This window comes from Diadema antillarum, unplaced genomic scaffold (genome assembly GCF_040938485.1).
Source record: "Diadema antillarum isolate AM-2024a unplaced genomic scaffold, OU_Dant_1.0 seq00001126_RagTag, whole genome shotgun sequence".
Lineage (NCBI taxonomy): Eukaryota > Metazoa > Echinodermata > Echinoidea > Diadematoida > Diadematidae > Diadema > Diadema antillarum.
Genome location: NW_027271940.1, coordinates 358779 through 385919, shown reverse-complemented (window position 1 = coordinate 385919; position 27141 = coordinate 358779). Strand labels below are relative to the sequence as shown.

General features: G+C 39.6%; 1 protein-coding gene across 1 annotated transcript in view; it reads left to right on the top strand.

Annotated features, from left to right (window-relative positions):
* The first annotated feature begins 5254 nt into the window (after nt 1-5254).
* Nucleotides 5255-27141, top strand: part of LOC139743997 (putative Ras-related protein Rab-33) — a 59365-nt gene continuing 37478 nt past the window's right edge. The window contains exon 1 of the mRNA XM_071654465.1: nt 5255-5554. Coding sequence (XP_071510566.1) covers nt 5333-5554 — 222 coding nt within the window. The 5' untranslated portion in view covers nt 5255-5332. The remainder of the gene's footprint in view (nt 5555-27141) is intronic.

The window sequence follows — 27141 nt, the reverse complement described above, 5'->3', positions numbered from 1 at the left end:
TGACACTTATAAATCCCTTTCACAATACACATTCAGACTATGTCATAAGTCATTTTAAAGTTTAAGATTTCAGATAAAGAGATTAAAAACAGTTGTGAAGAAAGACGATCCAAGATTTTTTTTGTTGTTGTTTTTTCAGGAAAGGAATGAAATGACAGTGAACTGACTTACTCTACTTTATCACTGAGCAATCTTACACCTCCTGTCATAAATACATTGAAAGGCATGGAAATGACTGCCAAAACATTTGCTACCACATCGCTACGAGAAAGACATATTCATCATTATATGTTGTATTTATGGCGTTACTACCGTTTGTGTCACCAAATGTGTTGCCCTAATGAGGGTAAGTGTGTTTTTGTGGAATACCAAGAAATATGCATACCATTTCAGTGCTGTTTGTGCAACTGTGTGCCACCTATAGTTTTAGGCAAGCTGTCCCTTTGGCACAAACATTGTTGTTGGAGGATTTTTCAAGAGGATTGTCAGTAAGCCTGTCATACTCATGTAGCTTAGGAGTTGTATTTCGACATGCAACGTACTTACAATGTAAAGGAGGTCAGTGTACCTGGTCTGTGTCATTTTTTGTTGTTGAAGTGCATCCTGAATACATGTAAGTTTTCTCTATAACAATTGTCATATCATACAAAGTGTTAAGAAGGGGTCACTCGAAGGAAAGAGAATGTGCATGTGGTGAGAATAAGCTATTTGGTCCAATATTTGACTTGAAGTCAGAAAAGAATTTGAAAGGACAATTTATTTTCTCAAAGGTGAAATTGTAGTGCAGTTATCACCGTCTTGGATGTCTTTCATATATGTTGCTAATGGTTACAGTATCAACTTTGATTTGCTGTGGGTGCCTTTTTGCATTGTGATTTGTGAAAGAGCACCGCAAAATTGTTGTGCAAAATCCTTGACAGAATGGTAGACCATGGTCCAGAATGAGTGATGTCCATATAGTATGTCAGCATATATTTCTTTTCCTTTTTTCTTGGTCTTGGGAGTCCTAGGATGCTGTCAAGAAGATATTATACAAATAGTAATGGGTTACGAGTGCTAAATGGTATGAGATTTCACATGAGGTGAAAGATAGAGGTGCTCTATTCAACAAGGTGAAGCCGAGTTGAATAGTGCGCCTCATCTTACAACGATTGTGAAATCTTGTCCCACTGTACGAGTGAAGACCGTACACTAGTTGTTTTGTACAACACCTCTGACATCAACAGATGTGGTCCACACAGATTCTTGAATTTAGAACAGCTAAGTAGCAGCCATTTTTTTTGAAAGGCAATTGATAGAGGTGCTCTATTCATTGAGGTGAAGCCGAATTGAATAGAGTGCCTCATCTTTCACAGTCAGTCATATGCAAATTCGATTGATTTGTTCACAGTAAAATGAGGGACAGAATGCTCAACCATAACTGTTTAGTGCGTGCGGCAAAGGTTTACTTATGGTGACATCGAAGCCGTGCAATGGAAAAAAAAACTACAAACCGATCACAAGTTTCAGTGGGGAGTCTGGAAATTTGTGACATCTGCTGTACAAATACTCTGTATTTGCTCAAACAAAATTACACAGCTGACAGCGACATTGTGCAGTGGTACTTTTAACAGCATGCCATGTGATGGGCAATTGACCAATCAGATAGCTACATTCTTTTTAGATGTTGTATAATGCCTATTTGTCTCTGAACAATTCATTGTTGTTTTTTTCTTCTCTGTGACTGGATACTGTATATTTATTAATAGGTCCATGGTCATTCTAGCGTGATTAATCTTTAGAGTGTGCAAATGAACTTTTGATTTAGAGGAGATTTTTGCACATTGTACATGTATATGTCAATAAAATTGTTGTGATTGCACAAATTACAGGTACTATTAGATTTGATAGTGATTAAGATGAATATTGATTTCATAAATCAGTGAAGTATCATGATGGTTAAATCTGACACACACAATAAAGAAGCAATGTTCATCACCATTTATCAGTAAGTCACATGAAATTAACTGCTTTAGATTGAAGAGTTTCTAATAACTGTAGCATTTGTGCTGCTGGATATTGTTTCAAATTACTCTGTACTTGTTATTTTTTGTCAGCATGATTTGTTGCAATAAGGTAAATAAGTCAAATCAAATCATATCAAATCATATTTTGTGAATAGTTGAATTCACAATTGAGAATTATAGAGACATAATGAGAGTAAATGTTATCAAGAGAAAAATTCAGAATTTTTCTCTTGGGAGACAAAATACATTGCATTTTTGTTGAGGGAGGGAAATCTTTAGTGAGTTGTCGATTTCTTGAATGTATGTGGACTTGCAAAGTTAACTTATGCCACGCACAGTATGCAGACCCGTATAGTGATTTTCCCAATGGTTGTTGCAGGACAGCTGTTTGTGTGGTTTCACACAAAGAAGTTTGACTCCAGATAGACACCAGAGTGATTGCTTTTCTATTAAAGTGAAACAGGATTAGTCCTGGATGAATGGTTCATTGTTTTATTTTGGGGAAAATTCTTAACCCATTGAGGACGGACTGATGTTGCTACAACACACACTTCCTATAGGCACCTGCTCGAGTATTCATGGGACTCGTCTTCAACAGGTTAATTGCTTAGGTGTGTGTGTTTTTTTTCTCTTTTTTTTTTAAAGTGCAGCAATAGGACACGTACAGTCTGTACCTGGCGGTCACCTTGAAATATCACTCTATGTCAATACATGTATGGTGACTTTGTATCTGTCATGTACAACCACTGTGGTTCATTTGTGTTGTGTTTTATTCGCCTAGAAAGTATGTATTTTGTATCTCTGTCTCAGTCTCATCATTCACCCAGGCTGACTTTTGAGCTGTAATAAATAAAAAAACTTTTTTTTTTTTCCTTTTTGCGATGCAACCAATCTTTTGTGACCCCTTGTAATTCCCAGTCCATAATTATGTGCCGTGTTTCCAGTAGAACAGCAGGAGATGTATGTGTATGTGAATGTGTGTATGTTTGTGTTGTTTTGGTTTGCTAAAATCGTCGGCGATCATCCGAACCGTCGTATATGCTATTTTCACATAAGAATGACATTTCAAGTTAATCGCGTTTGAAGTTTACCCATTTTTTTGATAATGATAGCTACACTTTTATGTCTGGAATTTGCAATTATTTTTGTTATAGGTAACAGTCTAATTCTTACTCTAATGTGTGATGTATTCATCAAATTGTATTGTTAGGAATTATGCGAGAAATCGCAGGAGATCTATATGTATGTTGTTTTTTTTTTGGTTTGCAAAGACCCTTGCCATTTAGCACGTATACGACAGTTTTGTAGACCCCGCCCACTGTACTTGCAGTCAACGAACCGTCGTATATCAAAAGATTGCGCGCAAAGTCAGTACGCCCGATATACGACTGTTCGTTGACCGCACGCACCGTGTTTGCGGTCATCTGAACCGTCGTATGTAGGAGAGGACGGCGTATCACTTTCTAACACGTGCGCCTATGGGGAAATGAACCAACTGAAATGACATGACTCTATAAAAGTGATAATTACACCAAATTTACATCAAGTTAGAAACTGAAAATTCCAGAGTATGTATAACGGAATGTCCACTATCGAAATGACTGAAAATCTGAAAATTGAAAATTTGACCGAAAATCGGTGTATACGACGGTTCAGATGACTGCCGATGAAATGCTCAGGAAGAAGACAGATTAGAGTGGAAAGTGTTATTGTCAACCTAAATACATTGCCATAGATACAGCATTACTTCTAGATATGCTTGTGTATGTTTCTTTTTTTTTGGGGGGGGGGGGGAGGGAAGTGGATAGGGGCAGCATGTGGATGTTGCTAAAACGATGCTTGATGCTTGCTTTTGTTTTTGGGGTGAGGCACAAGAAATGTGTGAACTTAAGGAAGACCCCATGAGGAGTTTATATGCAAAAGAAATGTAACATTACTGTGCAACACCATGACAAAAACCTTCAACACACCAAACCTAGTACCAGTTAAAGAATAGTTGCGAGTTAACTGCACCAGCGACCCCAGTACATACCGAGTCACAGCGCCCCGCGCCGGGGTTAATCGCGAGTATACTCTGGCAGATGTGTATGGAAAATGCATGTTATTGCAGAATTAGCTTGTCTTGAACGGGTTGATATAACAAATGCATCATGTATTATGTTTGTGCATACAGTATATGAAAATACATAGAATAACAATATTCTCCCACCCATCTCCCACAAGGGCCATGCATATTCATTCACAACACTTAGGCTGCGTTTATCAACTTTCCCGTTTAAACGGCTTTCTAAAGCCCTTTCCAAAGCCCTTTCCAAAGCCCTGTACTATCAATGTGCCACTTGTTTTCTGAGAAGAGACGGCGAAAAGCAATTACCATCATAAAGACATATCTTCCTTTGAGAGTGACGAGTCATGATGCAATGCCACATGAATCAATTGTCTTCCTATCTGTGAGGGAGCTCCAGTTTAGCACATACAGTACCTTAAATATTTCTGAGTGGCGGCATGAGACTTTGGCTGCGTTTATCAACTTTCCCCTGTTTAAACGGCTTTCCAAAGCCCTTTCCAAAGCCCTTTAGAAACGGCTTCCAAAATAGTTGCGTTTATCGACTCTCTTCGCGAACAAGATAACTGGCCTGTCACTGCACAGCTGCATTGCGCAATTCGACCCGAGGAGAAGAGGTCATATAAGGCGTGCATTGTTCGTAACTGCAGTACAATACTACAAAGCCATTTCAAAACAGCTTTATCAACTTCAAAAGGCTTTTACAAACAGTTTTCTGAAAACCTGTTTTGGAAACCTGCTTGGAAAGCCACAAATTTGCGGCTTTCGAAAAGGCTTTCCGAAAGGGCTTTCAAAACAGCTTTGCGTTTATCAACTCGTAACAATTCCTTGAAAGCTTTTTGGGAAACCTGTTTTTGCCGAGAAAAGAGAGTTGATAAACGCACCCTTTCGAAAAGGCTTTCCGAAAGGGCTTTCAAAATAGCTTTGCGTTTATCAACTCTTAAAAATTCCTCGAAAGCTGTTTGGAAAACCTGTTTCTGCCGAGAAAAGGAGTTGATAAACGCACCTACTCACATGGTAGCCGTATGTGATGTTACTTTTCTTTCTGTTTGTTATGTCTCCCTCTTGTGGTAGGATATTGGTCAACTTCCAGCACAACATGACCATTCTGTGTGTCTATGTCGCAAAAAGGCATTCAGCGAGCTCAGTCCATCCGTCAGTCAATAACAAACATTTGAAACACATGAACAAACCAGGGTTTACCTCTGCGCAATTGGAAATTTACCAAGGATAACTGTAGAAGGAGCCCAAATTTTCTGGAATGGAGCAGGATAGAGAGCAATCGAACGGGAAAGGAGCTGTTGCCGATTCCAGCGACAAGAATCGCCGTATTTTCAAAATCATCGTCATCGGAGATTCGAACGTGGGGAAGACATGCCTCACGTACCGTTTCTGTGGCGGCCAGTTCCCCGAGAAGAACGAAGCAACGATCGGTGTCGATTTCCGTGAGAAGAACGTTACAATTGAAGGCGAAACGATCAAGGTTGGTTTCTTTATAAAGCATCCTAGGATTTGAATATTTGTAATTCTTTAAATGTGAAAATCTTGACATTAATCCTGGAATGTACACTTTCTTGAAACTTTCTTGTGACTATCTTACCGAAGATGCCCACAAAAACACAATCAACACGACAAGGATATAGACCGGGGGCCCAGAAGATTTATTCAGCTGAAAAGGGTCACACTTTTAAATGGTCTCATCGTATAAGGATGTGGCCAAGGGTCAATAAAATGAATTGCTGGCAAGTCACATCCTGTACCATAAGCCTAGGGACCACAAAAAGGGACCCCGAAAAATGGATTTATTCAGCCGAAGGGGGTCACGGATAAAAGTTGGTGGATATTGTTCCTTTGGGTGTACTTATCATGAAAACAGCAATGCCAGCTATTTTATCCTGTACGGGGCCCCAGACAGTAGCCCCAAAGGGCCTCACAAATATGGTGTTATTCAGCTGTAAAGGGTCACGGCTAATTTCTTTTGCAATGGAAGTAGTTCCCATCAGAGATATCCCAAACACCAATGCCAGCTATTTCATCCTGTACGGGGCCCCAGACAGTAGCCCCAAAGGCCCACCCCCATAGGCCCTACGTACAAACACACACAAACATTGATTTTATTCAGTTGAAACGAGTCACGGCTAATTTCTTTTGCAATGGAAGTAGTTCCCATCAGAGATATCCAAAACACCAATGTCAGCTATTTTATCCTGCACGGGGCCCAAGACAGTAGCCCCAAAGTGCCCCACCCCCATAGGCCATACGTACAAACACACACAAACATTGATTTTATTCAGTTGAAACGAGTCACGGCTAATTTCTTTTGCAATGGAAGTAGTTCCCATCAGAGATATCCAAAACACCAATGTCAGCTATTTTATCCTGCACGGGGCCCAAGACAGTTGCCCCAAAGTGCCCCACCCCCATAGGCCATACGTACAAACACACACAAACATTGATTTTATTCGTGCAGCTGAGAAGAGTCACGGCTAATTTCTTTTGCAATGAAAGGAGTACCCATCAGAGATATCAAAAACACCAATGCTAGCTATTTTATCCAGTACGGGGCCCCGGAGAGTAGCCCCAAAGGAGCCCCCCCCCCCCCTCCCCCGGCACACACACACACACACACACACACACATTAGTTTCAATCAGCTAAAAAGGGTCACGGCTAATTTCTTTGGCAATTTAAGAAGTACTCATCAGAGATATCCAAAACACCAAAGTCAGCTATTTCATCCTATACGGGGCCCCAGTCAGTAGCCCCAAACCGCTCCCTCCCCCCCCCCCCCCCACACACATTGATTTTATTCTGCTGAAAAGGATCATGGCTACATTCCTTTGCAATCGGAAGTAGTAGGCATACTCATCAGAGATATCCAAAACACTAAAGCCAGTTATTTTATCCTGTACGGGGCCCCAGACAGTAGCCCCAAAGTGCCCCCCCCCCCCACACACACACACACACATTAGTTTCATTCAGCTGAAAAGGGTCACGGCTAATTTCTTTTGCGATGGAAAAGTACCCATCAGAGATATCCAAAATACCAAAGCCAGCTATTTTATTCTGCACAGGGCCCCAGTCAGTAGCCCCAAATTGCTCCTCCCCCCCCCCCCCCCACACACACACACATTGATTTTATGCAGCTGAAAAGAGTCATGGCTACTTTCTTTTGCAATCGGAAGTAGTAGGCATACTCATCAGAGATATCCAAAACACTAAAGCCAGTTATTTTATCCTGTACGGGGCCCCAGACAGTAGCCCCAAAGTGCACCCCTATACACACACACACACACACACACACACACACACACACACACACACACACACACACGCACACACTCACATTAGTTTCATTCAGCCAAAAAGGGTCACGGCTAATTTCTTTTGCAATGGAAGTATATAGTACCCATCAGAGATATCCAAAGCACCAAAGCCAGTTATGTTTTCCTGTACGGGGCCCCAGACAGTAGCCCCAAAGTGCCCCCCCCCCCCCCACACACACACACACACATTAGTTTCATTCAGCTGAAAAGGGTCACGGCTAATTTCTTTTGCAATGGAAGTAGTACCCATCAGAGATATCCAAAATACCAAAGCCAGTTACTTTATCCTGTACGGGGCCCCAGACAGTTTAGCCCCAAACACGGGTAATTTCTTTTGCACTGGAAGAAGGAGATATTTAACACACCAAGGCCAGTTATTTTATCCTGTACAGAGCCCCAGACAGTAGCTCCACAGTGTCCCATCCATTATACATGTACTGTGAATCAGCTGAAAATTCTAAATGGTTTTACAAATTCTTTTGTAACGTAAATATCAGGGCCTACTGAACAGAGATATCACAAACACCAAAGCAAGTCATCTTATCCTGTATACGGGGTCCTATAGGTTACAGAAGCAAAACACCCAAGAAATTTGCAAAGGAAGCATACTTCTGTATAGTGCACAACCGAGATGACCATATTACGAAAACCAGTCATTTCATCTTCATTTGCATACTGTACTGGGCCCGGTACAGTAGCCATATAGTGCCCCTCCCCCACATAATTATTATGACATCATTTAGCTGAAAAGAGTCATAGTTGTTTTTCTTTTACAATCGAAGTAGGCCTTAGTTTACATCATAGATACCCAAAACATCAAAGCCAGTTAGGTTTTCCCAGCCAATTTCGCACTTTTGTCGGTTCATTTGATAGAAGGTTCGAATTCGTAAAATGGGTATTCAAATTGGCTAGTACCCTACGTTCATTCAAATTCGCCTTGACTTGATGAGAAAGGTATTTCAGTCATTAAATTTCGCGAAAGACAGTCAAATTCCAAACGTGTTCATTCAAATTCAAATCATGCTATTTCTTTGTCTCAGATCATTTTAACGTGTCTTTCTATGTGTGTTTTCGTTTCATAACTACTGTTATAAAGCAGTAAAAGTATTATATTTCTTATCTAGTATAACTGGATTTGGTTGTTCTGTAACCAGACTGGTAACGCTCCTTCTCTTTCATATACATGTCATTATAGGCCTATACGTGTACCAGTAATGCAGATTAACTTCATATTTTATAGTCATGACAGCACAATAGATACAGACGTATATCTCTAGAAGACATAGAAAGAATTATAAAAAAAAAAAAAAAAAACATTTGAGGATCATAACCTTGACTTCCTGAACTGGCCGACCGCTCGTAATAAAGCGCTCGTAACGGCCAGATAATTTGTGGCTTCTTACTTCTTCGGATTCAAAAAGCGCGTTAAAAAAAAAACAAAACAAAACTGGTGTCAAAATCTCTTAAACGAATACGAAAACATGAAATGCTATGATGCGTACAAAACAATAACTACGATGAAAGAAAATAAGGAAAGAGGTCAAGCACGAACATATCTGTTTAATTGACTGCAGAACATGTTAAATTAGATGGCCAGAAATCAATTTGAATGAACGAGCGCAGCATGTGATCACGTGACTATATCATTATGAATTTATGAATGAACGGATAGTGGAATGGTGTTTGTCTTATATATGGATTTCAGTTGAAAAAGTGTTATTTAGAATAAGGTTAGAGGTAATGTGAATATTTCAAAATGAATTTGAATGAAGAGATTATGACATTGAGCTACTATGTCATCTAGGCGAATTTTTTGCTAAATTTGATTCAACCTTAAAAAATTCGATTAAAAGAGGTGCGAAATTGGCCCGGATGCAGGGCCCTTGACAGGTATAGCGCCAAGGTATTCCCACCCCATATGAATTAAGTGTTTTTAGGTGAAAAGAGTCATGTATGCCTATTTTCCTTGGCAGTGGAATTAACAGCTGAGATACGTAAAACACAAACCCATCCAGTTATTTTTAGTCTTTCAGGGGCCCCCAGCCAGTAGCTGGAAAGTGCTCCCGTATTATTTTATTCTAAGTGAAAAGAATCACTGCTATAATTTCTTTTGCAATGGAAGTAGTACTCAACGAGGTATCAAAAACACCGAAACCAGTTATATACTGAACGGGGCCCCACGGAGTGTTCGTATTAGTGTCCCCACATGTAATTCCACTATCAAGATCTGCATCCCGATCTATTCAATCTGTCAGATCAGGAGAGAGCGGCAAAAGTGTACGGGGACCGGGAGCATCGTACCAGCAGCGTTTGGGTGATGGGGTTGGATCTGGCAATTTTATAGATCGGGAAGAAATTTTGAACTGGTTCAAAATTTCTTCCCCATCTCCCCATCAAGATTGACCTATTTTGATTCGTAGCTCAAACGGGGAGAGAGCAGTGACAGCGTAAATACCGCGGGATGAGCGTAACAATTCCAGGTTTTTCTGACCGTAGTAACAGCGGCACAGGAACGTGAAGTAGTCTAAACTAGACACCGACGACATGGTCCCGCTGCTGCGCCGCTTTCTTGATCAAAGCACGACCTTCCCGCTTTAACGACGCTCTCACTAAGTTCTCTACTCTCGTATAAAATCAAGGCCTGTTCCTACGACGCTTCATTCCTGCTTCGATAACGCTATTGGCCGTTTTAGCTACGCTGTTCCTACGCTTTCCCAGACTCAATTACGCATGTCTTCCACAAGCGCATTCGTCGCTCTAAAATCGAACGTAGCCGATACGCTTGAAAATGTTTGCCAGAACAGCAAAACTGATGATGATGAGGAGGACGTTGTCGTTGTCGCGAAAACGAAGACGATGGAGCGCATATTTATTGAAGAAGAAGAGATGCAAACAATAAAGAGAATAAAGCAAAACACTTTGGAGCTACTGTCTGGGGCCCCGTGCAGGATAAAATATCTGACTTTGGTAATTTGGATATCCGATGGGTACTACTTCCATTGCAAAAGAAATTAGCCGTGACCCTTTTCGGCTGAATGAAACCAATGTGTGTGTGTGTGTGTGTGTGTGTGTGTGTGTGTGTGTGTGTAGGGGGCACTTTGGAGCTACGATCTGGGGATCCATACAGGATAAAATAACTGGCTTTAGTGCTTTGGATATCTCTGATGAGTACTACTTCCGATTGCAAAAGTAAGTAGCCGTGACCCTTTTCAGCTGAATAAAATCAATGTGTGTGTGTGTGGGGGGGGGGGGGGGGGGGGGGTAAGGGGGCAATATGGGGCTACTGTCTGGGGCCCCGTGCAGGATAAAATGACTGGCTTTGGTATTTTGGATTTCTCTGATGGGTACTACTTCCATTGCAAAAGAAATTAGCCGTGACCCTTTTCAGCTGAATGAAACTATTGTGTGAGTATGTGTGTGTGTGGGGGGGGGGGGGGGCACTTTGGGGCTACTGTCTGGGGCCCCTTACAGGATAAAATAGCTGGCTTTGGTGTTTTGTATATCTCTGATGGTACTACTTCCATTGCAAATGAAATTAGCCGTTACTCTTATCAGCTGAATAAAGTCAATGTGTGTGTGTGTGTGTTTGTACGTAGGGCTTATAGGGGGTGGGGCACTTTGGGGCTACTGTCTGGGGCCCCGTGCAGGATAAAATAGCTGGCTTTGGTGTTTTGGATATCTCTGATTGGTACTCCTTCCATTGCAAAAGAAATTAGCCGTGACTCTTTTTAACTGAATAAAATCAATGTTTGTGTGTGTTTGTACGTAGGGCCTATGGGGGGTGGGGCCCTTTGGGGCTACTGTCTGGGGCCCCGTACAGGATAAAATAGCTGGCATTGGTGTTTTGGATATCTCTGATGGGAACTACTTCCATTGCAAAAGAAATTAGCCGTGACCCTTTTCAGCTGAATAACACCATATTTGTGGGGCCCTTTGGGGCTACTGTCTGGGGCCCCGTACAGGATAAAATAGCTGGCATTGCTGTTTTCTAGACAAGTACACCCAAAGGAACAATATCCACCAACTTTTGTCCGTGACCCCCTTCGGCTGAATAAATCCATTTTTCGGGGTCCCTTTTTGTGGCCCCTAGGCTTACGGTACAGGATGTGACTTGCCAGCAATTCATTTTATTGACCCTTGGCCACATCCTTATATGATGAGACCATCAAAAAGTGTGACCCTTTTCAGCTGAATAAATGCTCTGGGCCCCCGGTCTAATATAACCGTTGGGCGTTTCGAATAGATTGATTATCATGCTCATGATGGCACTAGTACCGTGGATGCAGACCAAGATTGACCTGTCCTGCATTGACCTTCTAAACTGCTATTTACACTGTACAAATTCTTTTTTTTTCTTTTTAAATGCCCAATGGGGCAATGATGGTTATTTGCTGACCCTTGACATAAATACATGTCAAGGGTTGAAGTTGACCGAAAGATCGGTCTGTATCTGTCCGTCGGGGAATGTTCCGCGGAGACTGCGTCTGGCTTCACGGATCCCCTCCGTATACAGACCGAAGTCAATGATGCCAGCTCCTGTGTGGCAGTAGCGCACAGATCAAACGTTACGATAAACCAAATTTCAGACAGCTTTTTTACATTCAAACAAGTTTGACATGACATGACACATTATGCAGCAATATTTGGGGTTAATTTCTCACATTTTGCAATCGAAATACTCACAGTAACGCGGTTATAATGCAGAAATTTTATCCATATCGCAACATCGCCGTTCGCTAGCTGTAGGTCGCCATTTTGAATCTGTAAACCAATCACATGCGAGGTACTTTAGTAAAAAAAAACAAGTAGAAACTACCTCGCATGTGATTGGCTAATAGATTCATACTGTATGTTTCTGCAGTTTGAACATGACGACGCGACGGGCTGGTTGATGTGTGTTTTGCGTTGAAAATTCGACCGAAATATTGGATTATTCATTAATCTGGTGAGTGTAGTCTATTCTTGAATAGTTGATTTAACTATTCAAGCTTAAATTTGCCGACCTAGGGCCGTGAATTAGACGCAATCGAGAAGGGTGAGGTACCTCACCCAATTTTCCATAGAGACAGTGGTTTAGAACATCCACACAGCAATGGGTACTACAACCTTCCGTCTGTCTACGGAGGACGGCGTTAATGGCAAAATACAAAAGAGTCCTCCGGACAGACGGATCTTTCTGTCTAGGGTTGAAGTTGACCGACAAGTCTGTCTAATTCCGCGAAAAACTTCTCATTTATAATAAATGACATTTGCTGGGTCAGTTTTTTGCTTCTTTAGACAGACACCATTGATACATACGCTATTGCGACAGTTTGAATCGTTTTGATTCAACGCAACTGCGACCCAGTTCCCCCCGCATAAAAATGGTTATTATTTTTCCAGCTTGGTTTTCAAACCAATCTGGAAAAAATATATACAGGATTAATCAGTAAACATTTTGACTCACCTCTTCCACTGCTTCCTCCTGTTTTCTGGTCGTTTCCTCCACTTCTTTGCAGCGCTCCCCAATTCATCGCCGCCTTCGTTTGAAAAATTACCGCACGAACGACTACAGCAAGCCAAATGCTCCATACAATCACTATATCGTACGACTTACGTTTATTGACTAAAGTACTACTAGTGAGTTGTTCGAGCGCTGAATTTAACTTCGTAATATTGTGAATGAGCATAATAATGCTCATTCACAATATTACGAAATTTAATGAGCATAATAGTGAGCATATTGTGAATGAGCATGAATTTTTGAAGTTTCAGTGCTGACTAACACGGGATGAGAAGACTAAGTGACAGTTTGTGATATTATGTGTAAAACGATAGGCCCTCTATAAAGAACTTGTGTTTACAGAAGAAATCCACTTTAAAATTTTATCATTTTCATATGAAAGAGAATAAAATTCCCTGCAGAACAGCACAAAAATGATCAAAATTGGATAAGAAATTACAAAGTTTTGACATTTTAAAGTTTCAAAATTTTTCAGAAAACATTTCTTGACCAGTCGTTATGAATATTCATATCAGCAAATTGACAATGTCATGCTCTCTCTCAATTTCTTATTCATTTCATACAGAAATGACACAAATTTCATACAATTACATGTTGTATTTCAGCCAGGTATAAATATAAAACTTGCCTGAAAACCACCCAAAATAAAAAGTACAAATGTCAACTCAGATATATTTTGGTATGGAAATCTGCTTTTACGTGTAAAAAGAACATTTTTTCCCGAATTTCAGAACATATCCCATAAAAATTGTGAGGGCATGACATCATTAACTTTGCTTATTTCAATATTCACAATATTAAAGGACTGGTCAAGAAATGTTTTCTGAATAAATGTGAAATTTCAAAATGTCATGTCTTCCTTTAAATCCAACTGTTGTCATTTTGGAATTTTCTGTTGGATTTTTTTTTTCTCTTGCTCCACTTTTTGGGTGGATTTCCTCTTTAAATAGAATTCCACAAATTTTATTTTCTTTTTTTTTTTTTTGAATTGCACATTCCCTCAACTTGCTACTGATGTATCCCCCTACCTTCTGAAAGAGGTACAAGTGCTCAAAATGTGAGAAAAGTGAAAATATGTTGAATTTTCAGTACATTGTTCTGTAGTGTAATGATATGACATGTTAGTTTTCTCATCCAGCATTGGCAGCACTGAAACTTCAAAAATTCATAACAGAGACTCCAACCCCAAGCACCTTCTGATCGGGAGATTCTCCCGCCTGAAACCCATAGCAAACGGGAGACTCCAATTTGATGTGCGCTTCATCACGAGCGCAAAGCGCGAAGTTCCTTGCGACTGGGGTACAGGGCCCGCTTTAGGGCCCTGGAAGCTCTAGGGTTCTAGATGCTCTCTCGCGCTATCTAAGGCTTATTTTTCAACATACAGTGATATTAAGTAAGAAATCATTTCAAGCGGGAGACACAGAGCCAGGGCGGGAGAAATTAAATCTCAAGCGGGAGAATGGGAGATTTTGCAAAAATGGACTTTCGGCGGGAGATCTCCCGTCGAAAACGGGAGAGTTGGAGTCTCTGTCATAACTTTTGAACAAGTTGTGCAACATTTCCTCAAACTTTCAGTGATGTGTTCTACTTGAAATAGTGCTGCATTCACTCAATCCACACTTTTATTACTCAAGGTGAACATATCCTTTAAGTTGGTGGTGATAAATCGGGTCTGCAGTTTCAAGTACATCCGCAAGATCATTACAGGACAATTTGAGGAGGTGTTATGATATCATTTGGAAAACTGGCCACCACGATAGTCTTGTAAGAATAGCAACATGACTTGAGAAATGTGACTGTGATGTCGAGAAACTGACTCTCGATGTTTGCCTATTGTTGAAAAATGAAATTGAAACCGCTGTGTTCCTTTAAACTGGTCAATATATTGTTCAACAGTAACATCAACTTTGTAACTTGTGCCTCAAGGATTGTTGCTAGGGTGAGAAAGACATTTTGCAATATTTCTGTAAGAGGGAATAGTTTGATCATCAGCCTTCAGTTCTGTCGATATGCTTTTTTATTGTACTCTTTGTCATATTCTGACTGATGTTACAACAAAGACATGGGAGTAAACACAGTTGTATAATGAAAGAATTGAAGTGATTTAGTTTTTTGTTTTTTTTCTGCTGTTATATTTTCAATTCAATTCAAATCAAATTTTATTTCCAATATCACGTTGTTTTTCCCTGATAAATGATTAAAAAAAATGTAATACAATATATTATCTATGATGCATAATACATGAAACCTGCTTGTTCAAAACCATTGCACTAGTGGAAAGGAGAGGCTGTCTTAAGAATTGACTACCGCCTGACCATTACTTGATCTCAAAGATATAATTGCATGACAAATACACATGCAAAAAGCCTGTTGCCTCATCCTCATTTTGGTATTTTTATCTCCTGTCGAAGTGCATGCTAGCATAACTAGTATCTCCCTCGTAGCTTTTTGGAACCTCTCCAAATTGATACAATGTGTCAATGTTGGTTGCAGTGCGGAAAGCACAAGAGCAAAACAAAACTACATCAGAGAGAGACAGCAAAACGAAACAAATTTAAATCTACGCAATCATGGCACCATAATAATGTGCTGCAGGTAATCATGGGTGAATGCAATGTAGAGCTCTACTAACCTGCTGTTTAGCTAAAACAGCCAGACAGCTGAATGCATTGATGGGCAGTCTGTAGGTTGGAGGCATGACATCGTTTGAAAGTTATGTGTAATATCTAAAATTCTGGGACAAATTCATTGCAAATATGTGAACATACTCTTCAAATACTTTGTGCACTGCCCACAGTGTAGAGCACTAGACTTGCGCAGCCTGCACCCTGTAGAGACATGCAAATACACCTGTACCATACAGTAGCCTATGTACCAGTATTAAATACAACCAGTGTCAACGGCTGGCACAGTATGCAGGTTCATAAAAAAGTTTACAGAGAGGTAATGACGAACAAGTTATGCAAGTTATGATGGCTGTATGCTTCCTGTGCTTAGGATAAGGTCAAGGACATGGGGCATAACATAGAACTATAAATTTAAAGATCCATCTTCTAAACTAGCATTGAGAGAGACAGAGCTACGGTTAAACAAACCGACAGGGACAGACAGAGGGATAGACAGACTTACAACATAACAGAAGAAAACTTTAAGAATCATATCTAGTAATAGCTAATAATCTGTAAGAGTTTAAAGTAGATGGTTCATGTATTTCTTTTGTTCATGCACATGTCAGTATTCCCACATGCTGCTTATTATTTGAACACTTTTTGGACTCATTTTCCATTTTGTTGTTGTTTTTTTTTTCTAAGAAAGACCTGTAAGGTAGTGTGAAATACCTCATACAGGACAGCAAGCAATAAGGTGCAGTTCGTGCAGCTTCAGTGGTGAGACAGACACGAGTTTGAAATGTCAGTGCATATTGTGAGACGCTTAATTTGAAAATGTCAAAGCATGTTGGAAGATTTTACGTGAAACCCTATCCAATTGTAGTCCGACAGATGTAAGTCCGTGAAAACACACACACACACACACACACACATACACACAAATTATCTCATTTTGTTTTTGTCTTTGTTTAAGGAAAGAGAAAGAGAGAGAGTTGTGTGGCATGAAGCATACTGAAAATTGACTCCTAAGTCCTAGGTTTATGTTTACTCCTTGAACAACCTTCAATTTCAGTTGTTTTTAGAGATGTGCAAAGTAAGCTTGAGTGCCTGGGGTATTTATTCATTAATGTATTGCACTGAAGGCGTCCTGACCAAATCAATTGCTGTAGAAATGTTTCAAGACCCTTCTGCTCTGTCACTTCTGAATTAAGAGTTGGTCTGTGTGTGTGTGTGGGGGGGGGGGGGGGGGGGAGGGGGATTTCATGAAGCGTTTTGTCAAATACTTTTTTCTGACAAACTGTTGTAAGCTACTGAAATCCTTGCATCTGATTGGCTGAGAGCAAATTTCTAAGAAAAAAATATCTGACAAAACACTTCATGAAATGACCCCCAGAGCAGGTTGATGAAACTGTTCTCACCAGGCCCATTCACGTGGGTTGTGGGTATTTTGTGCTGTACAGTTAAACTCGCATAAGTCGATCTTCTCGGGACTGAGCAAAACACATCAACTTAGGCGATTTTCGACTTGTGCGTAAGTCGAAAAATATCGACTTAACAACAGTTACACCACACGTACAAATGTACGTACATACAAATGTATGTTGTCTACTCTGGAGCCGAGAGCTGGGGAGGTGTGCCGCAGCATGGGTCGCCCGGCAGGGCCGCGGCTAACTTTGCATGGTCAGTGCATTAGTATTGGCACAGGTCCGATTACTTTACACCCTTGTTAAACCTTGGGGAAGTGAATATGAACGATATTTGAGCAGTGATTGATTCCAGTTTACCATACCGTGGCTTGAAATGCATGTAGAGGTGTAATTCTGGGGGGCGTTTCATCAACGAGTTCGTTGGAGGTTTTCACCGACAAATTTGCTATCAGCCAATCAGATGCAAGGATTTCAGTAGCTTTTAACAGTTGTCAGTGTAAATCACCGACAAAAAGTTTCTATGAAACACCCCCCTGATTTACCCGTGCCCGTAACTTTCCCCCTACTGTACTTTCTGCTTTGAAAACTCGGCAGCTTCATCCATCCACTGCACAGCGCAGACTGCAAACATACACAGACTATACACAGCCCAGTCGCTGTACGCACAACTATACACAGCCCAGTCGCTGTACGTACGTAGCGCGACAGGGCTGTCCAGCGGACCTCCAAACACGAAGAGAGTTCAACAATCGCATGCGATCGCTTTGAATTTTGATACTTTAGATCATTTTTTTTTGTCACCTGTCTGGTCGGGCCAGGTCTTATGTAAACAAAAACTGGCGTCTCGTGATTTTGACAGTGATTTATTGCACAATAAAATCTTATTTGACTTAGGCACATCGAATTTAATGGTTTTTCTGTGAAAGTGTTCTTGGAATTTCATCGACTTAGGCGAGTATTCGACTTACAAAATTCGACTTATGAGTGAATTAATACACGTAAGTCAATGGGGAAAAATCGGGACTTTTTAAAATCATCGACTTGCGCGATTATTCGACATATGCGATGTCGACTTAGGCGAGTTTAACTGTATATTATAATGTGATGGCAAATACACCGCAAAATGCTGAGGTATTTAGAGCTCTTGGTAGTTCAGACTTTGCACGAAATTATATGCAAACTTTCAGTGTGATTCATGCCACAAAATGCTACCCCCTGCATTGTGGTATATTTCTTGTGTGACATAACATACAGTGTACTTCCTTTCTTTTTCCCAAAGGAGATGTATATGTACGCATATTATGTGCAGCGTTAACCTCAGAGAGGTGTACATTCGGGCCAGAAATACTGAAGTACTGATGGTATATCATGAATGAGAATGGTCAGTATCAACTAAAGTACTGAAAAACTAGAGTTATCGAGGCATTTCGGTGATGAGATGGTGACAATGAATTATAATTTGGACCATGATATCTAATACCACAGTATTTCTAATGTAAATGCACCTAATGTGTACAGAATGCTGGTATGTCATCACTTTGCAAGTTTGTACAACAAACGCAGACAAACAAACAACAAGAACAAAACCCCACCCATGGGCCCTTCACGCCCCCCCCCCCCCCCCCCACTCCTTTAGTTCCACTGGTAGATCATTATATCAGGTCTTGTTCATCCTCCGATCACAAGACTTCTGATGAAATAAGTATCACTGACATAATATTATACAGCAGAATTACAGGTTATGATACTAAAGTAAATGGCATGGTAAAGCATGCTTGTGATGCAGGTAGATTAAGTGCAGTAAACCTTGACAGATTTACCCATTGCCAGTGCATGCAAAGTCTTGACAATGAATAAGACTACCAGCATGAATAAAAAGTATAAAACGTTTTAGAAGCTGCTTTGCCTCCACCACTGCCCTACCCCACCCATGTCTGTGAGAAGGGAACATTCCAGAAGAGTGTAAGGATCCCTAGCCATATTACAGGACACTTCCATTGGCTTTGCAAGCTATATGTGATTATTGTTTTGTATTTTGTTTTTTGTTTTTTTTTCAAAATGGGCAGTCTTGAAAATGTTCCCTAGTTAGTACACAGACCTTTGCACACACACACACACACACACACACACACTCACACACTCACACACTCACACACACACACATGTAGTGTATGTTTTTCAAAATGGGCACTCTTGAAAATATTCCCTAGTTAGTACACAGACCTTTGCACGCACACACACACACACACACACACTCACACACACACACATGTAGTGTATTGTCGGCCTTCACACATGCACACAAACACAAAATAACAGATTATACTGGTATTCCCATTTAATAGCAAGACATTTATGCTCAAGTTTGATAGAAAATTGTGGTGGTATTCCCTCACTTTGCACAAAAGGTCATTCTCTCTCACAAACTTTTCTTCTTTTTTTCTGTCTCTCTTTCTTTGTTGTACCTCATTATGTTTGCAGTAAAGTTACGCTTTCTTGGGAAACCCAGGAAGCGTACACCATTTCATGTGTGTTCTTGCCAATGGTTCTATTCACTGCTTGCAACCCAGTGCAAACAAAGTCATGGGCCCTGTGCTCAAATTCAACAACATCCATCATAAAAGCCGTCAATTTCCTATAACTAGTTAAGTTGACAAAATATAGCTTTTTTAAAGTTTCACATGTTTTTCAGATTCATTTATGAAATGCTGCTTATTGGATTTGAGAGAGCGAGAGACAGGAGATGAAGAGAAGAGCAGAGATGACCATTGTTACTTTCTTGTATTTTGTACTGTTTTTTCTTTTGCACTGTAGGTTTGATGGAAAATGTTTTCCCCCAAATTGTATTACAAAACATGTCTATGGCAGGAAAGATGACTCTACTGTATTTTCATGAAAAATATAATGCCTTGTCAGTCCTCAAAATTCTGCAATCCTGTTTTAAAGGTTGTCATTCCTGGAACAAGTGCCCTTAATTCTACTTGACTGTTTTTGTTAGCATTTATTAGGGCTTGAAGTTTTAGAATTCATTATTGAAAGTGCTGCAAGTTTGCTATACAGTGCAGTACTTGCATTTGAGTACAGTGGTTTCCAATCTTATAGGCTTTTGTTTGAAATGCAGATGGTTGGTTTTTAATATGCAGTGAGAGGATATTTTCAAAGAGTCTGTACCTGTGGAAGAAATTTCAATTAGTTAGGATTTTGTTCTCAAGTACAAGTACCTAAGGAGCCATAATGTCTCTTCCCTCTCTAATTGTGTGCATAGAATTCTTTCATTACGTATAATGTGTTGTGTAACTATATAAGAGATCTGGCATACTGTGTAGTCATAGCAGTTGTCACTGCCTGATTTTTTAATATAAATAGCATATGACATGCGACTTGAATTATGGATGCCGTGATAAAAAGATATTGCCGGCAAGCAGTGGCCATAAATTTTACAGAGCATACGTTGTGCTTCAACCAGCATTCAAAGCAGCCATGATATGTGGGCATGCTTGGCATTGCCAGTACACAGTAAATCCAAAGCGATAGTTTGCTGTAGATAATAAATTGCTGTCACTATACCCATTCACCATTCATACTGCATGAAATTGCTTTCCATTGATATAGGCTGGATACTTGATAGTTGTTTAAAAGCTGCTATTTGCACATACAGATACTGTATATGCAGATATTTGCACAAATAAGGTCACAGACATTTTTGTGAGATACTGCTTTTGTGATTTGACACCTAGGCTATTGTCTATAATATGCACTAACCTGTCTCAGGCACTCTATGTGATCAAGATCAGGGGGGCGTTTCATCAACGAGTTCGTCGGAGGTTTTCACCGACAAATTTGCTATCAGCCAATCAGATGCAAGGATTTCAGTAGCTTTTAACAGTTGTCAGTGTAAATCACTGACAAAAAGTTTCATGAAACGGTCCCCAGGTGACGATATTTTCGTATGTTGTTAAAATTGTGGCCCAACAGTGACTCGTAAAATTTGCAAAAATTAAACCCTCAGGAAAATGACAGCTTTTACAGTACTGTAAAAGAGGAAATTTTCACAGTGTTAAAATGTTGGCGCATTTTGCGCAATCAGAAGCTAGCACGAAAATAACAGCACACAAATATTTTTGCATGCCATATGTTCCAGTACTGAATGTCCTAATTCTGTGGAATTAAAAACATGCGAAATTCATCTTACCTGGCTGAGCACAAAAAATTACTTGTGCGAAAGGTTCAGTCTCTGCCCTGTGCAAAAAAGAGTTGACAGTCAAAATACTTCACAGTCAGTCAACTTTGAGAAACACAGTTGTGTATATTCAATGTACATTTTAACAAGCATTCATGTTGTCATTTTTTTATCAACAGTTTGATAGTGGACACAGAATTTGAATGCAATACTTCTGTAGGTTTTTGCATGGTGCTTTGTTACATGTTAACTGAACCGAACTGTAGCAAGTGATTGTTGACATTCACAGTCTCCTAAACCCAGCACATACTCCACTGTACCTGTCATGACTTCGAGTATCATATCTTTTGTCATGTTTGAATACTTGGGGGTGTGTGACACTTCCCATGACTGAGAGAAGAATACCCACAAATCCATGGTCTAAATATGTTTAGATCCTACTGATAGATACTGCGAATTCATGAGATACTTGCTGTTCCTTTCTGCTTATCTCTGTATGGCAAATGAAGTTATCATTATGATATTTTTACACCAAGTGTTTTGGGTCATGAGTCCAGGATTATTTTCACATTGAACTTGCCCCAAATGTGAATACATGTGCTTGTGTGTATACGTGCACATTGTCATTTGGCAATTTCACAAGGAGTCAAGCACTCATCAAATTGCAATTAACCTCTGGTGCACTTAAAGGCACATGACTAGTTTTGGTATCGTCAAGATTACCCAGTGTATGAAATATATACCAGTAATAAGTGCACTAGCAAAATATTTGGATATATGATTTGTAAACCACTTTGGTATCTGGGATTTTTTTTTCTTGGGGGGGGGGGGGGGGGGAGGGGGGCTTTTGAGAGTAGGTCATAGAGACACAGTGTAAGTTATTACGGCTGCCTCACCTTACATGCTTTCCAAAGAACACAATTGTGGTTAATTATTGCACCAATTTCATTCGACATCATTTTTGTTTTTTTTATTGGTAGACAGGTAGAAATGTGTCAGCGAGATACAATCTTTGCTTCAAATATATCCTACCAATGTGTCTCATTTTTGTTTTTGTATGTTTCATGTGCTCTCATGTAATGAACCGGTTTTCTATGCTACGTGTACACGTGGCTCAATTGACCTTCTTCCAATCAAATGGATTGATTGTTAGTGCATGGAAGGCTGTTGTCATTTTTTTTTTCATTTTTTTAAAACCTTTTTATCTTCTTCTCTCATTGATTTCTGTCCTGTAATTCTGTTGGTCCTTTGTTCATTAGCCATGCCTGAATAGCATGCATCATCCTACATTAGCCTTGGAGTGAGGGGCATTGTTTCTATTGGACAGCCAGGGCAGAGAGGGGATGGCATATGATATATCGGGCAGCTATGCTGCATGAGGGTGGGGCTAACAGTCCATCAGCTGGAGATTAAAGGGACTGTACAGTACTGGGTGAGGTAGGGATTCATATTTGAACAATCCTTGGTGAGATAATGAGAAACCTCTGAGAGCATGTAACTTTAAGAAGGATTCACCGTTTATTTGATGAAAATTGGTTTTCAAATGGCTGATATATCCAAAAAAATGATAATAATAAAAGGCGACAGGCCACGCCTTTTATTAGGATCTCTTTGTTTCACCTTGTTTTTGGATATCTCCGTCATTTCAAATTCAGTTTTCATCAAATAAACTTTTGATACCCCTAGATTGCATGCTCTTTGACATCTCATAGAGTGGTTTCTGAATATCTCGCAAGACATTAAAAGCTAAATCCTCACCTCAACCAGAACTAGTACTGTACACACCCTCTAAAGGGACTCTATAGCATTTTATTAGGATCGCTTTTTTTGGATATCTTAGCCATTTCAAGACAAATTTGTAATGAATAAACGGAATTCCTCTAAGAATTACACTTTCTTAACTTCTTTCATAGGAGGTTTGTCATTATCTCACAAACACACATACACACACACACACACACGCACAGACACACACACACACACACACGCGCACACACACACACACACACACACACACACACACACAAAGTTGGAAACCTGCAGCCCCATCTAAACCAAAACTGTACCATCCCTGTCAAGGTTTTAATTGTTAAACATTTCATTACGATGTTGGTTGGATTTTGTATTCTGACCATATATTGCTTGAATTGAATCCCGTTTGTAGTGAAAGTGTTCATAATGTGAACTATGGAAATCAAGGCAAATATGAGAAGAAAAAAAAATGTGTGTAAGGCCAAGCAAGCTAGAACTTCCAAAGTGGCTCTACTAGCCCACTGTAGTTACAGTACAATGTATGGTATACACCATATCGCTCGAGGGGTGGGGGGGGGGGGGAGCAAAATGGATAGAAGGGAGAAATTGCATTCATTATTGTAATATGGACCATCACTATTCAAATTCAAATTCAAATTCAAATTCAAATTCAAATGCAAATTCAAATTCAAATTCAAATTCAAATTCTTTTAACTGGCAACCATTGAGAAGAGAGTCTCTGTCATCCTAAGATACCCTAAAACCTGAAATATTTGTGGCATGACATTTTCCGTGACTTTGAGCCAACAGCCTTTTTCATGGTATAAAATATTCGTGAATTACGACTTGCATTCAATGCATTTAGTGTAGACAAGCACTTTCACATGCATTTTAATTTTGCAAAGCTTGGCTCCATGCAAAATTCACAAAATTTTGGGGTAAATACAGTATTAGGAGTGAAAATCGATAGGACAGTATCACAGTACACGTGTGGCATTTGCAGAGCTGAAAACTTCCTTAATGAGGGAGACTTCACAAAATAGATAAACCTCATGAGCTCCTTTTTACGTATCTTCCCACCTCCCTGGTATAAACCAATGTCTGTCCATCTGTCTGTCAATCCATCTATCTATCTGTCTATCTATCTATATCTTTCTATTTATTGTGCTCAAAGAGGAGATTTCTGAATAGTATGTATGTGTGCATCATGTCGTGTGTCAGTCCTTAGTTTGTCGAAAAGCTTCACGAACCATACTTCCATTGAAGATGCCTTCCTTCTCCTTCGTGTGCATGGAAGAGATACGCTCATTGATGCTGTCGGGCAAATCGATGAAAGGGATCCGCTTTCAACCTTTGTTTCTTGCCTCTCCAGCATCGCCGTCAATCCCTAATGCGACCACCTGCGATACAAGAGGTCGCAGTTAGAGGGCTCGGCGTGTATCAGGTTTTAAATTTGCCCCGACAATGGCGTGATGCATTGACGATGAAACTCCGTAGAGATGGGGTCCATTGGGGGAATTCAGGTTTCTGGTCCAACGAAGCGGAAGCTGTTTGACGAGGATGTGGAAGAGGCCAAGTTAGCCATTGGTACATGTACACCTTCTTCCCTTTGCTGTTCAAAACATCAGAGATGCGTATCAAGGAAAATTATGTTTTCTTGTTGGTATCGTGACCGATGTGTATTTTCTAACATTGCTCAGCCGCTCTATTTTTGTTGTTCCTAAAATTTTTCACTGAAACATTCCATGAAACATTCCATGTTTTGGTCAGCTTGTAGTTTGTGATATCTGATTATTGATATTGATTAAGTTGATATTGTATCTTTTTCAAATTATTTGTGCATTTACATGCTACAGATTCTGATGTCTGCATACAAACAGCAGCGACAAAACAAGCTTGTTGATTTGAATATATGTGTCAGTGTAGAATATTTCTTTGTGGCTCATTTTGCACTGATGGATACCAACACTAGATAAATAGTGTAAAAATTTTGTTACCTCCTTTTGCCCATGTCAAATAGATATACTATCACCATTAAAGCATCAACAGTTGGACAAATCAAATATGTGTAAAGTTTGCTCTTACTTGCTAAAGCATGAGCAATTAATTATGCAAAAAAAAAAATGAAGTCACATGCTATCCTCCTAAAATAAATTATTTTATAGACAAATCAGCTTGTACCATCATGCATCACAATAGCACTACCTCATATTGACTTACAAGTACTCTTGAATCCATAGAAGAGAATTAGATTATGAACTCCTCCTTTATGTAGCGACCAGAGCATGAAGTATTCCTGGTTTATGACACTGGATCATCTGCTATGGGTGTTAAAGAAGACGTTATAATCACAATCCAGCTGATATTATTGTAGTCATTATTTCTGTTCTAAACTTTGGCATGTGGCCTATAAGAATAATAGAGAGAGAGAACATACCTGTAATCCCCTGTCCCTCTACCCGTGAAGAAAAACAGTAATGCCAAGGTGAAAAGAGAGAAAAAATGCAACTTGTGGTTAAAAAAAAAATAAGATGAAAAAGAAGAAAAAAAAATCTGCTATCTTGTCTTTAGTCAAGACTAATCTTAAAGGGACGCAGTCCTCACGAAATTTAAAAAAATATGTTGTTGTTGGTACCTCCAATGAACTACTTTCATCAAAAACAAACTTTCAAATCACCAAATAAGCTCGTACATTTCGGTTAAAAAAGTGTGACTCTGCAAATGAGCACGTCTTGGCGGAGAGTCATACGTCATCGATGCACAACTCTTTCCAACGGTGTTCTGCTCGTCATCCCTAGTTATTTATAGATACATGTTTACTATTCATTTTTATATTAATTGTATATATAAATAAGCTTGAAATATTTTGTTTGAAATAATAAAACCACATATTGTCACATTTTATGAAAAAATCAGATATGATCATTTTGAACACTTAAATTGGTTTTCTGAGGCACGGCTGTCAACTTAAGAGTAGGGCATCAATGACGTTGCACCTTTTGGCAGGCTCTTATACGATCGCTTGCAGGAATTATTTTTTTTAAAATCGCGTACGGAGACAATTTTTGATGTCCACGCGTATAAATTGGTGAAAGGTTATATTTTTTACTCTTCTTAATTATCAGTACAGTGAAAATCTCAGGACTGCTTCCCTTTAAATCTGGAAGTTGTCCATCCAAAGGCCTATTAGTTTGAAGGTAAGGTTACCCCCATTATCAGGCAGTGCATAATGGGCATTGGAAAGGTCTTTGGTGTCCATTAGTGTTTAGTCCCATAATGTAAGGGTCAGGGGTGTAATGGACTCACTGCAGCTTGAGTCTCCCTTCATGATGTATGCTTTGCTTTGCTTTGCCAACATTTAAAGGCATAATTTACCATTATGCAGATGAAACAAAAACCCAGCATTAGTGCTTTAAAATAGTTCTAAAATGTGAGTTAGGGATAGAAACAACCAATGCAAAAATTTGAACCAGTGTAATCGATATTAAGTATTGTATACAAAATGTGAACAATAGTTATAATAAAAATGTTTCCAGACTAAACCGTCTACAGGCAGTTATGGTTTAATGAGAAAAATAGTGATATCTCCTTATATTTTAGGCTTTATTGCAAAAATTTTACATGGTAGGATGTTTTGTGACACAACTGACCTCCACATATGCATCAAATGTGATATCTTGAACATTTTTTATATCACTGCTCCCAAAGGTAAACAGGACCTTTAATGTCCTCTTTGCATTTGTGTCTGTCTCTTCAGCTGGTATTATTCATTCCCAGCAATGATACACTTTGTTCACAGTGATGAACACATTCAACAGGAAAGAAAGCATTTTACAATGTGTACCAGATTTATCTTGAGGTGCAAGTTCTCTGTCACAAGTGATTGCTTTAAATCTGTGCCGTAAATGTTACAAACTTCAATATGATGGATAGTTGGTATCAATTATCATGCTTTGTTTGCTATTCCTTGGGGGTTTTTACTATTAAAGCAACTAAATTGTCAAAAATAGAAATTATACATGTAGTACTCAACAATGTGTACCTGCCATCTTAAAGCCCGAACAAAGTTCTGGTACGCCTGCAAAAGTTGTCAAATTTCGCTCCCAAATGTGAATGTATGCCTAGGAAATGTGCAAAATAACGCTGTAATAACAAGATATTCGATGGGTAACGACGAAAATGCAAAATATTAACCAAAAAGATTCAGTCTCGGAACTTACCCGAACGGTGTCAGACTAAACTCGGACTCGGGGATAACTCAGCCTCGCTTTGACG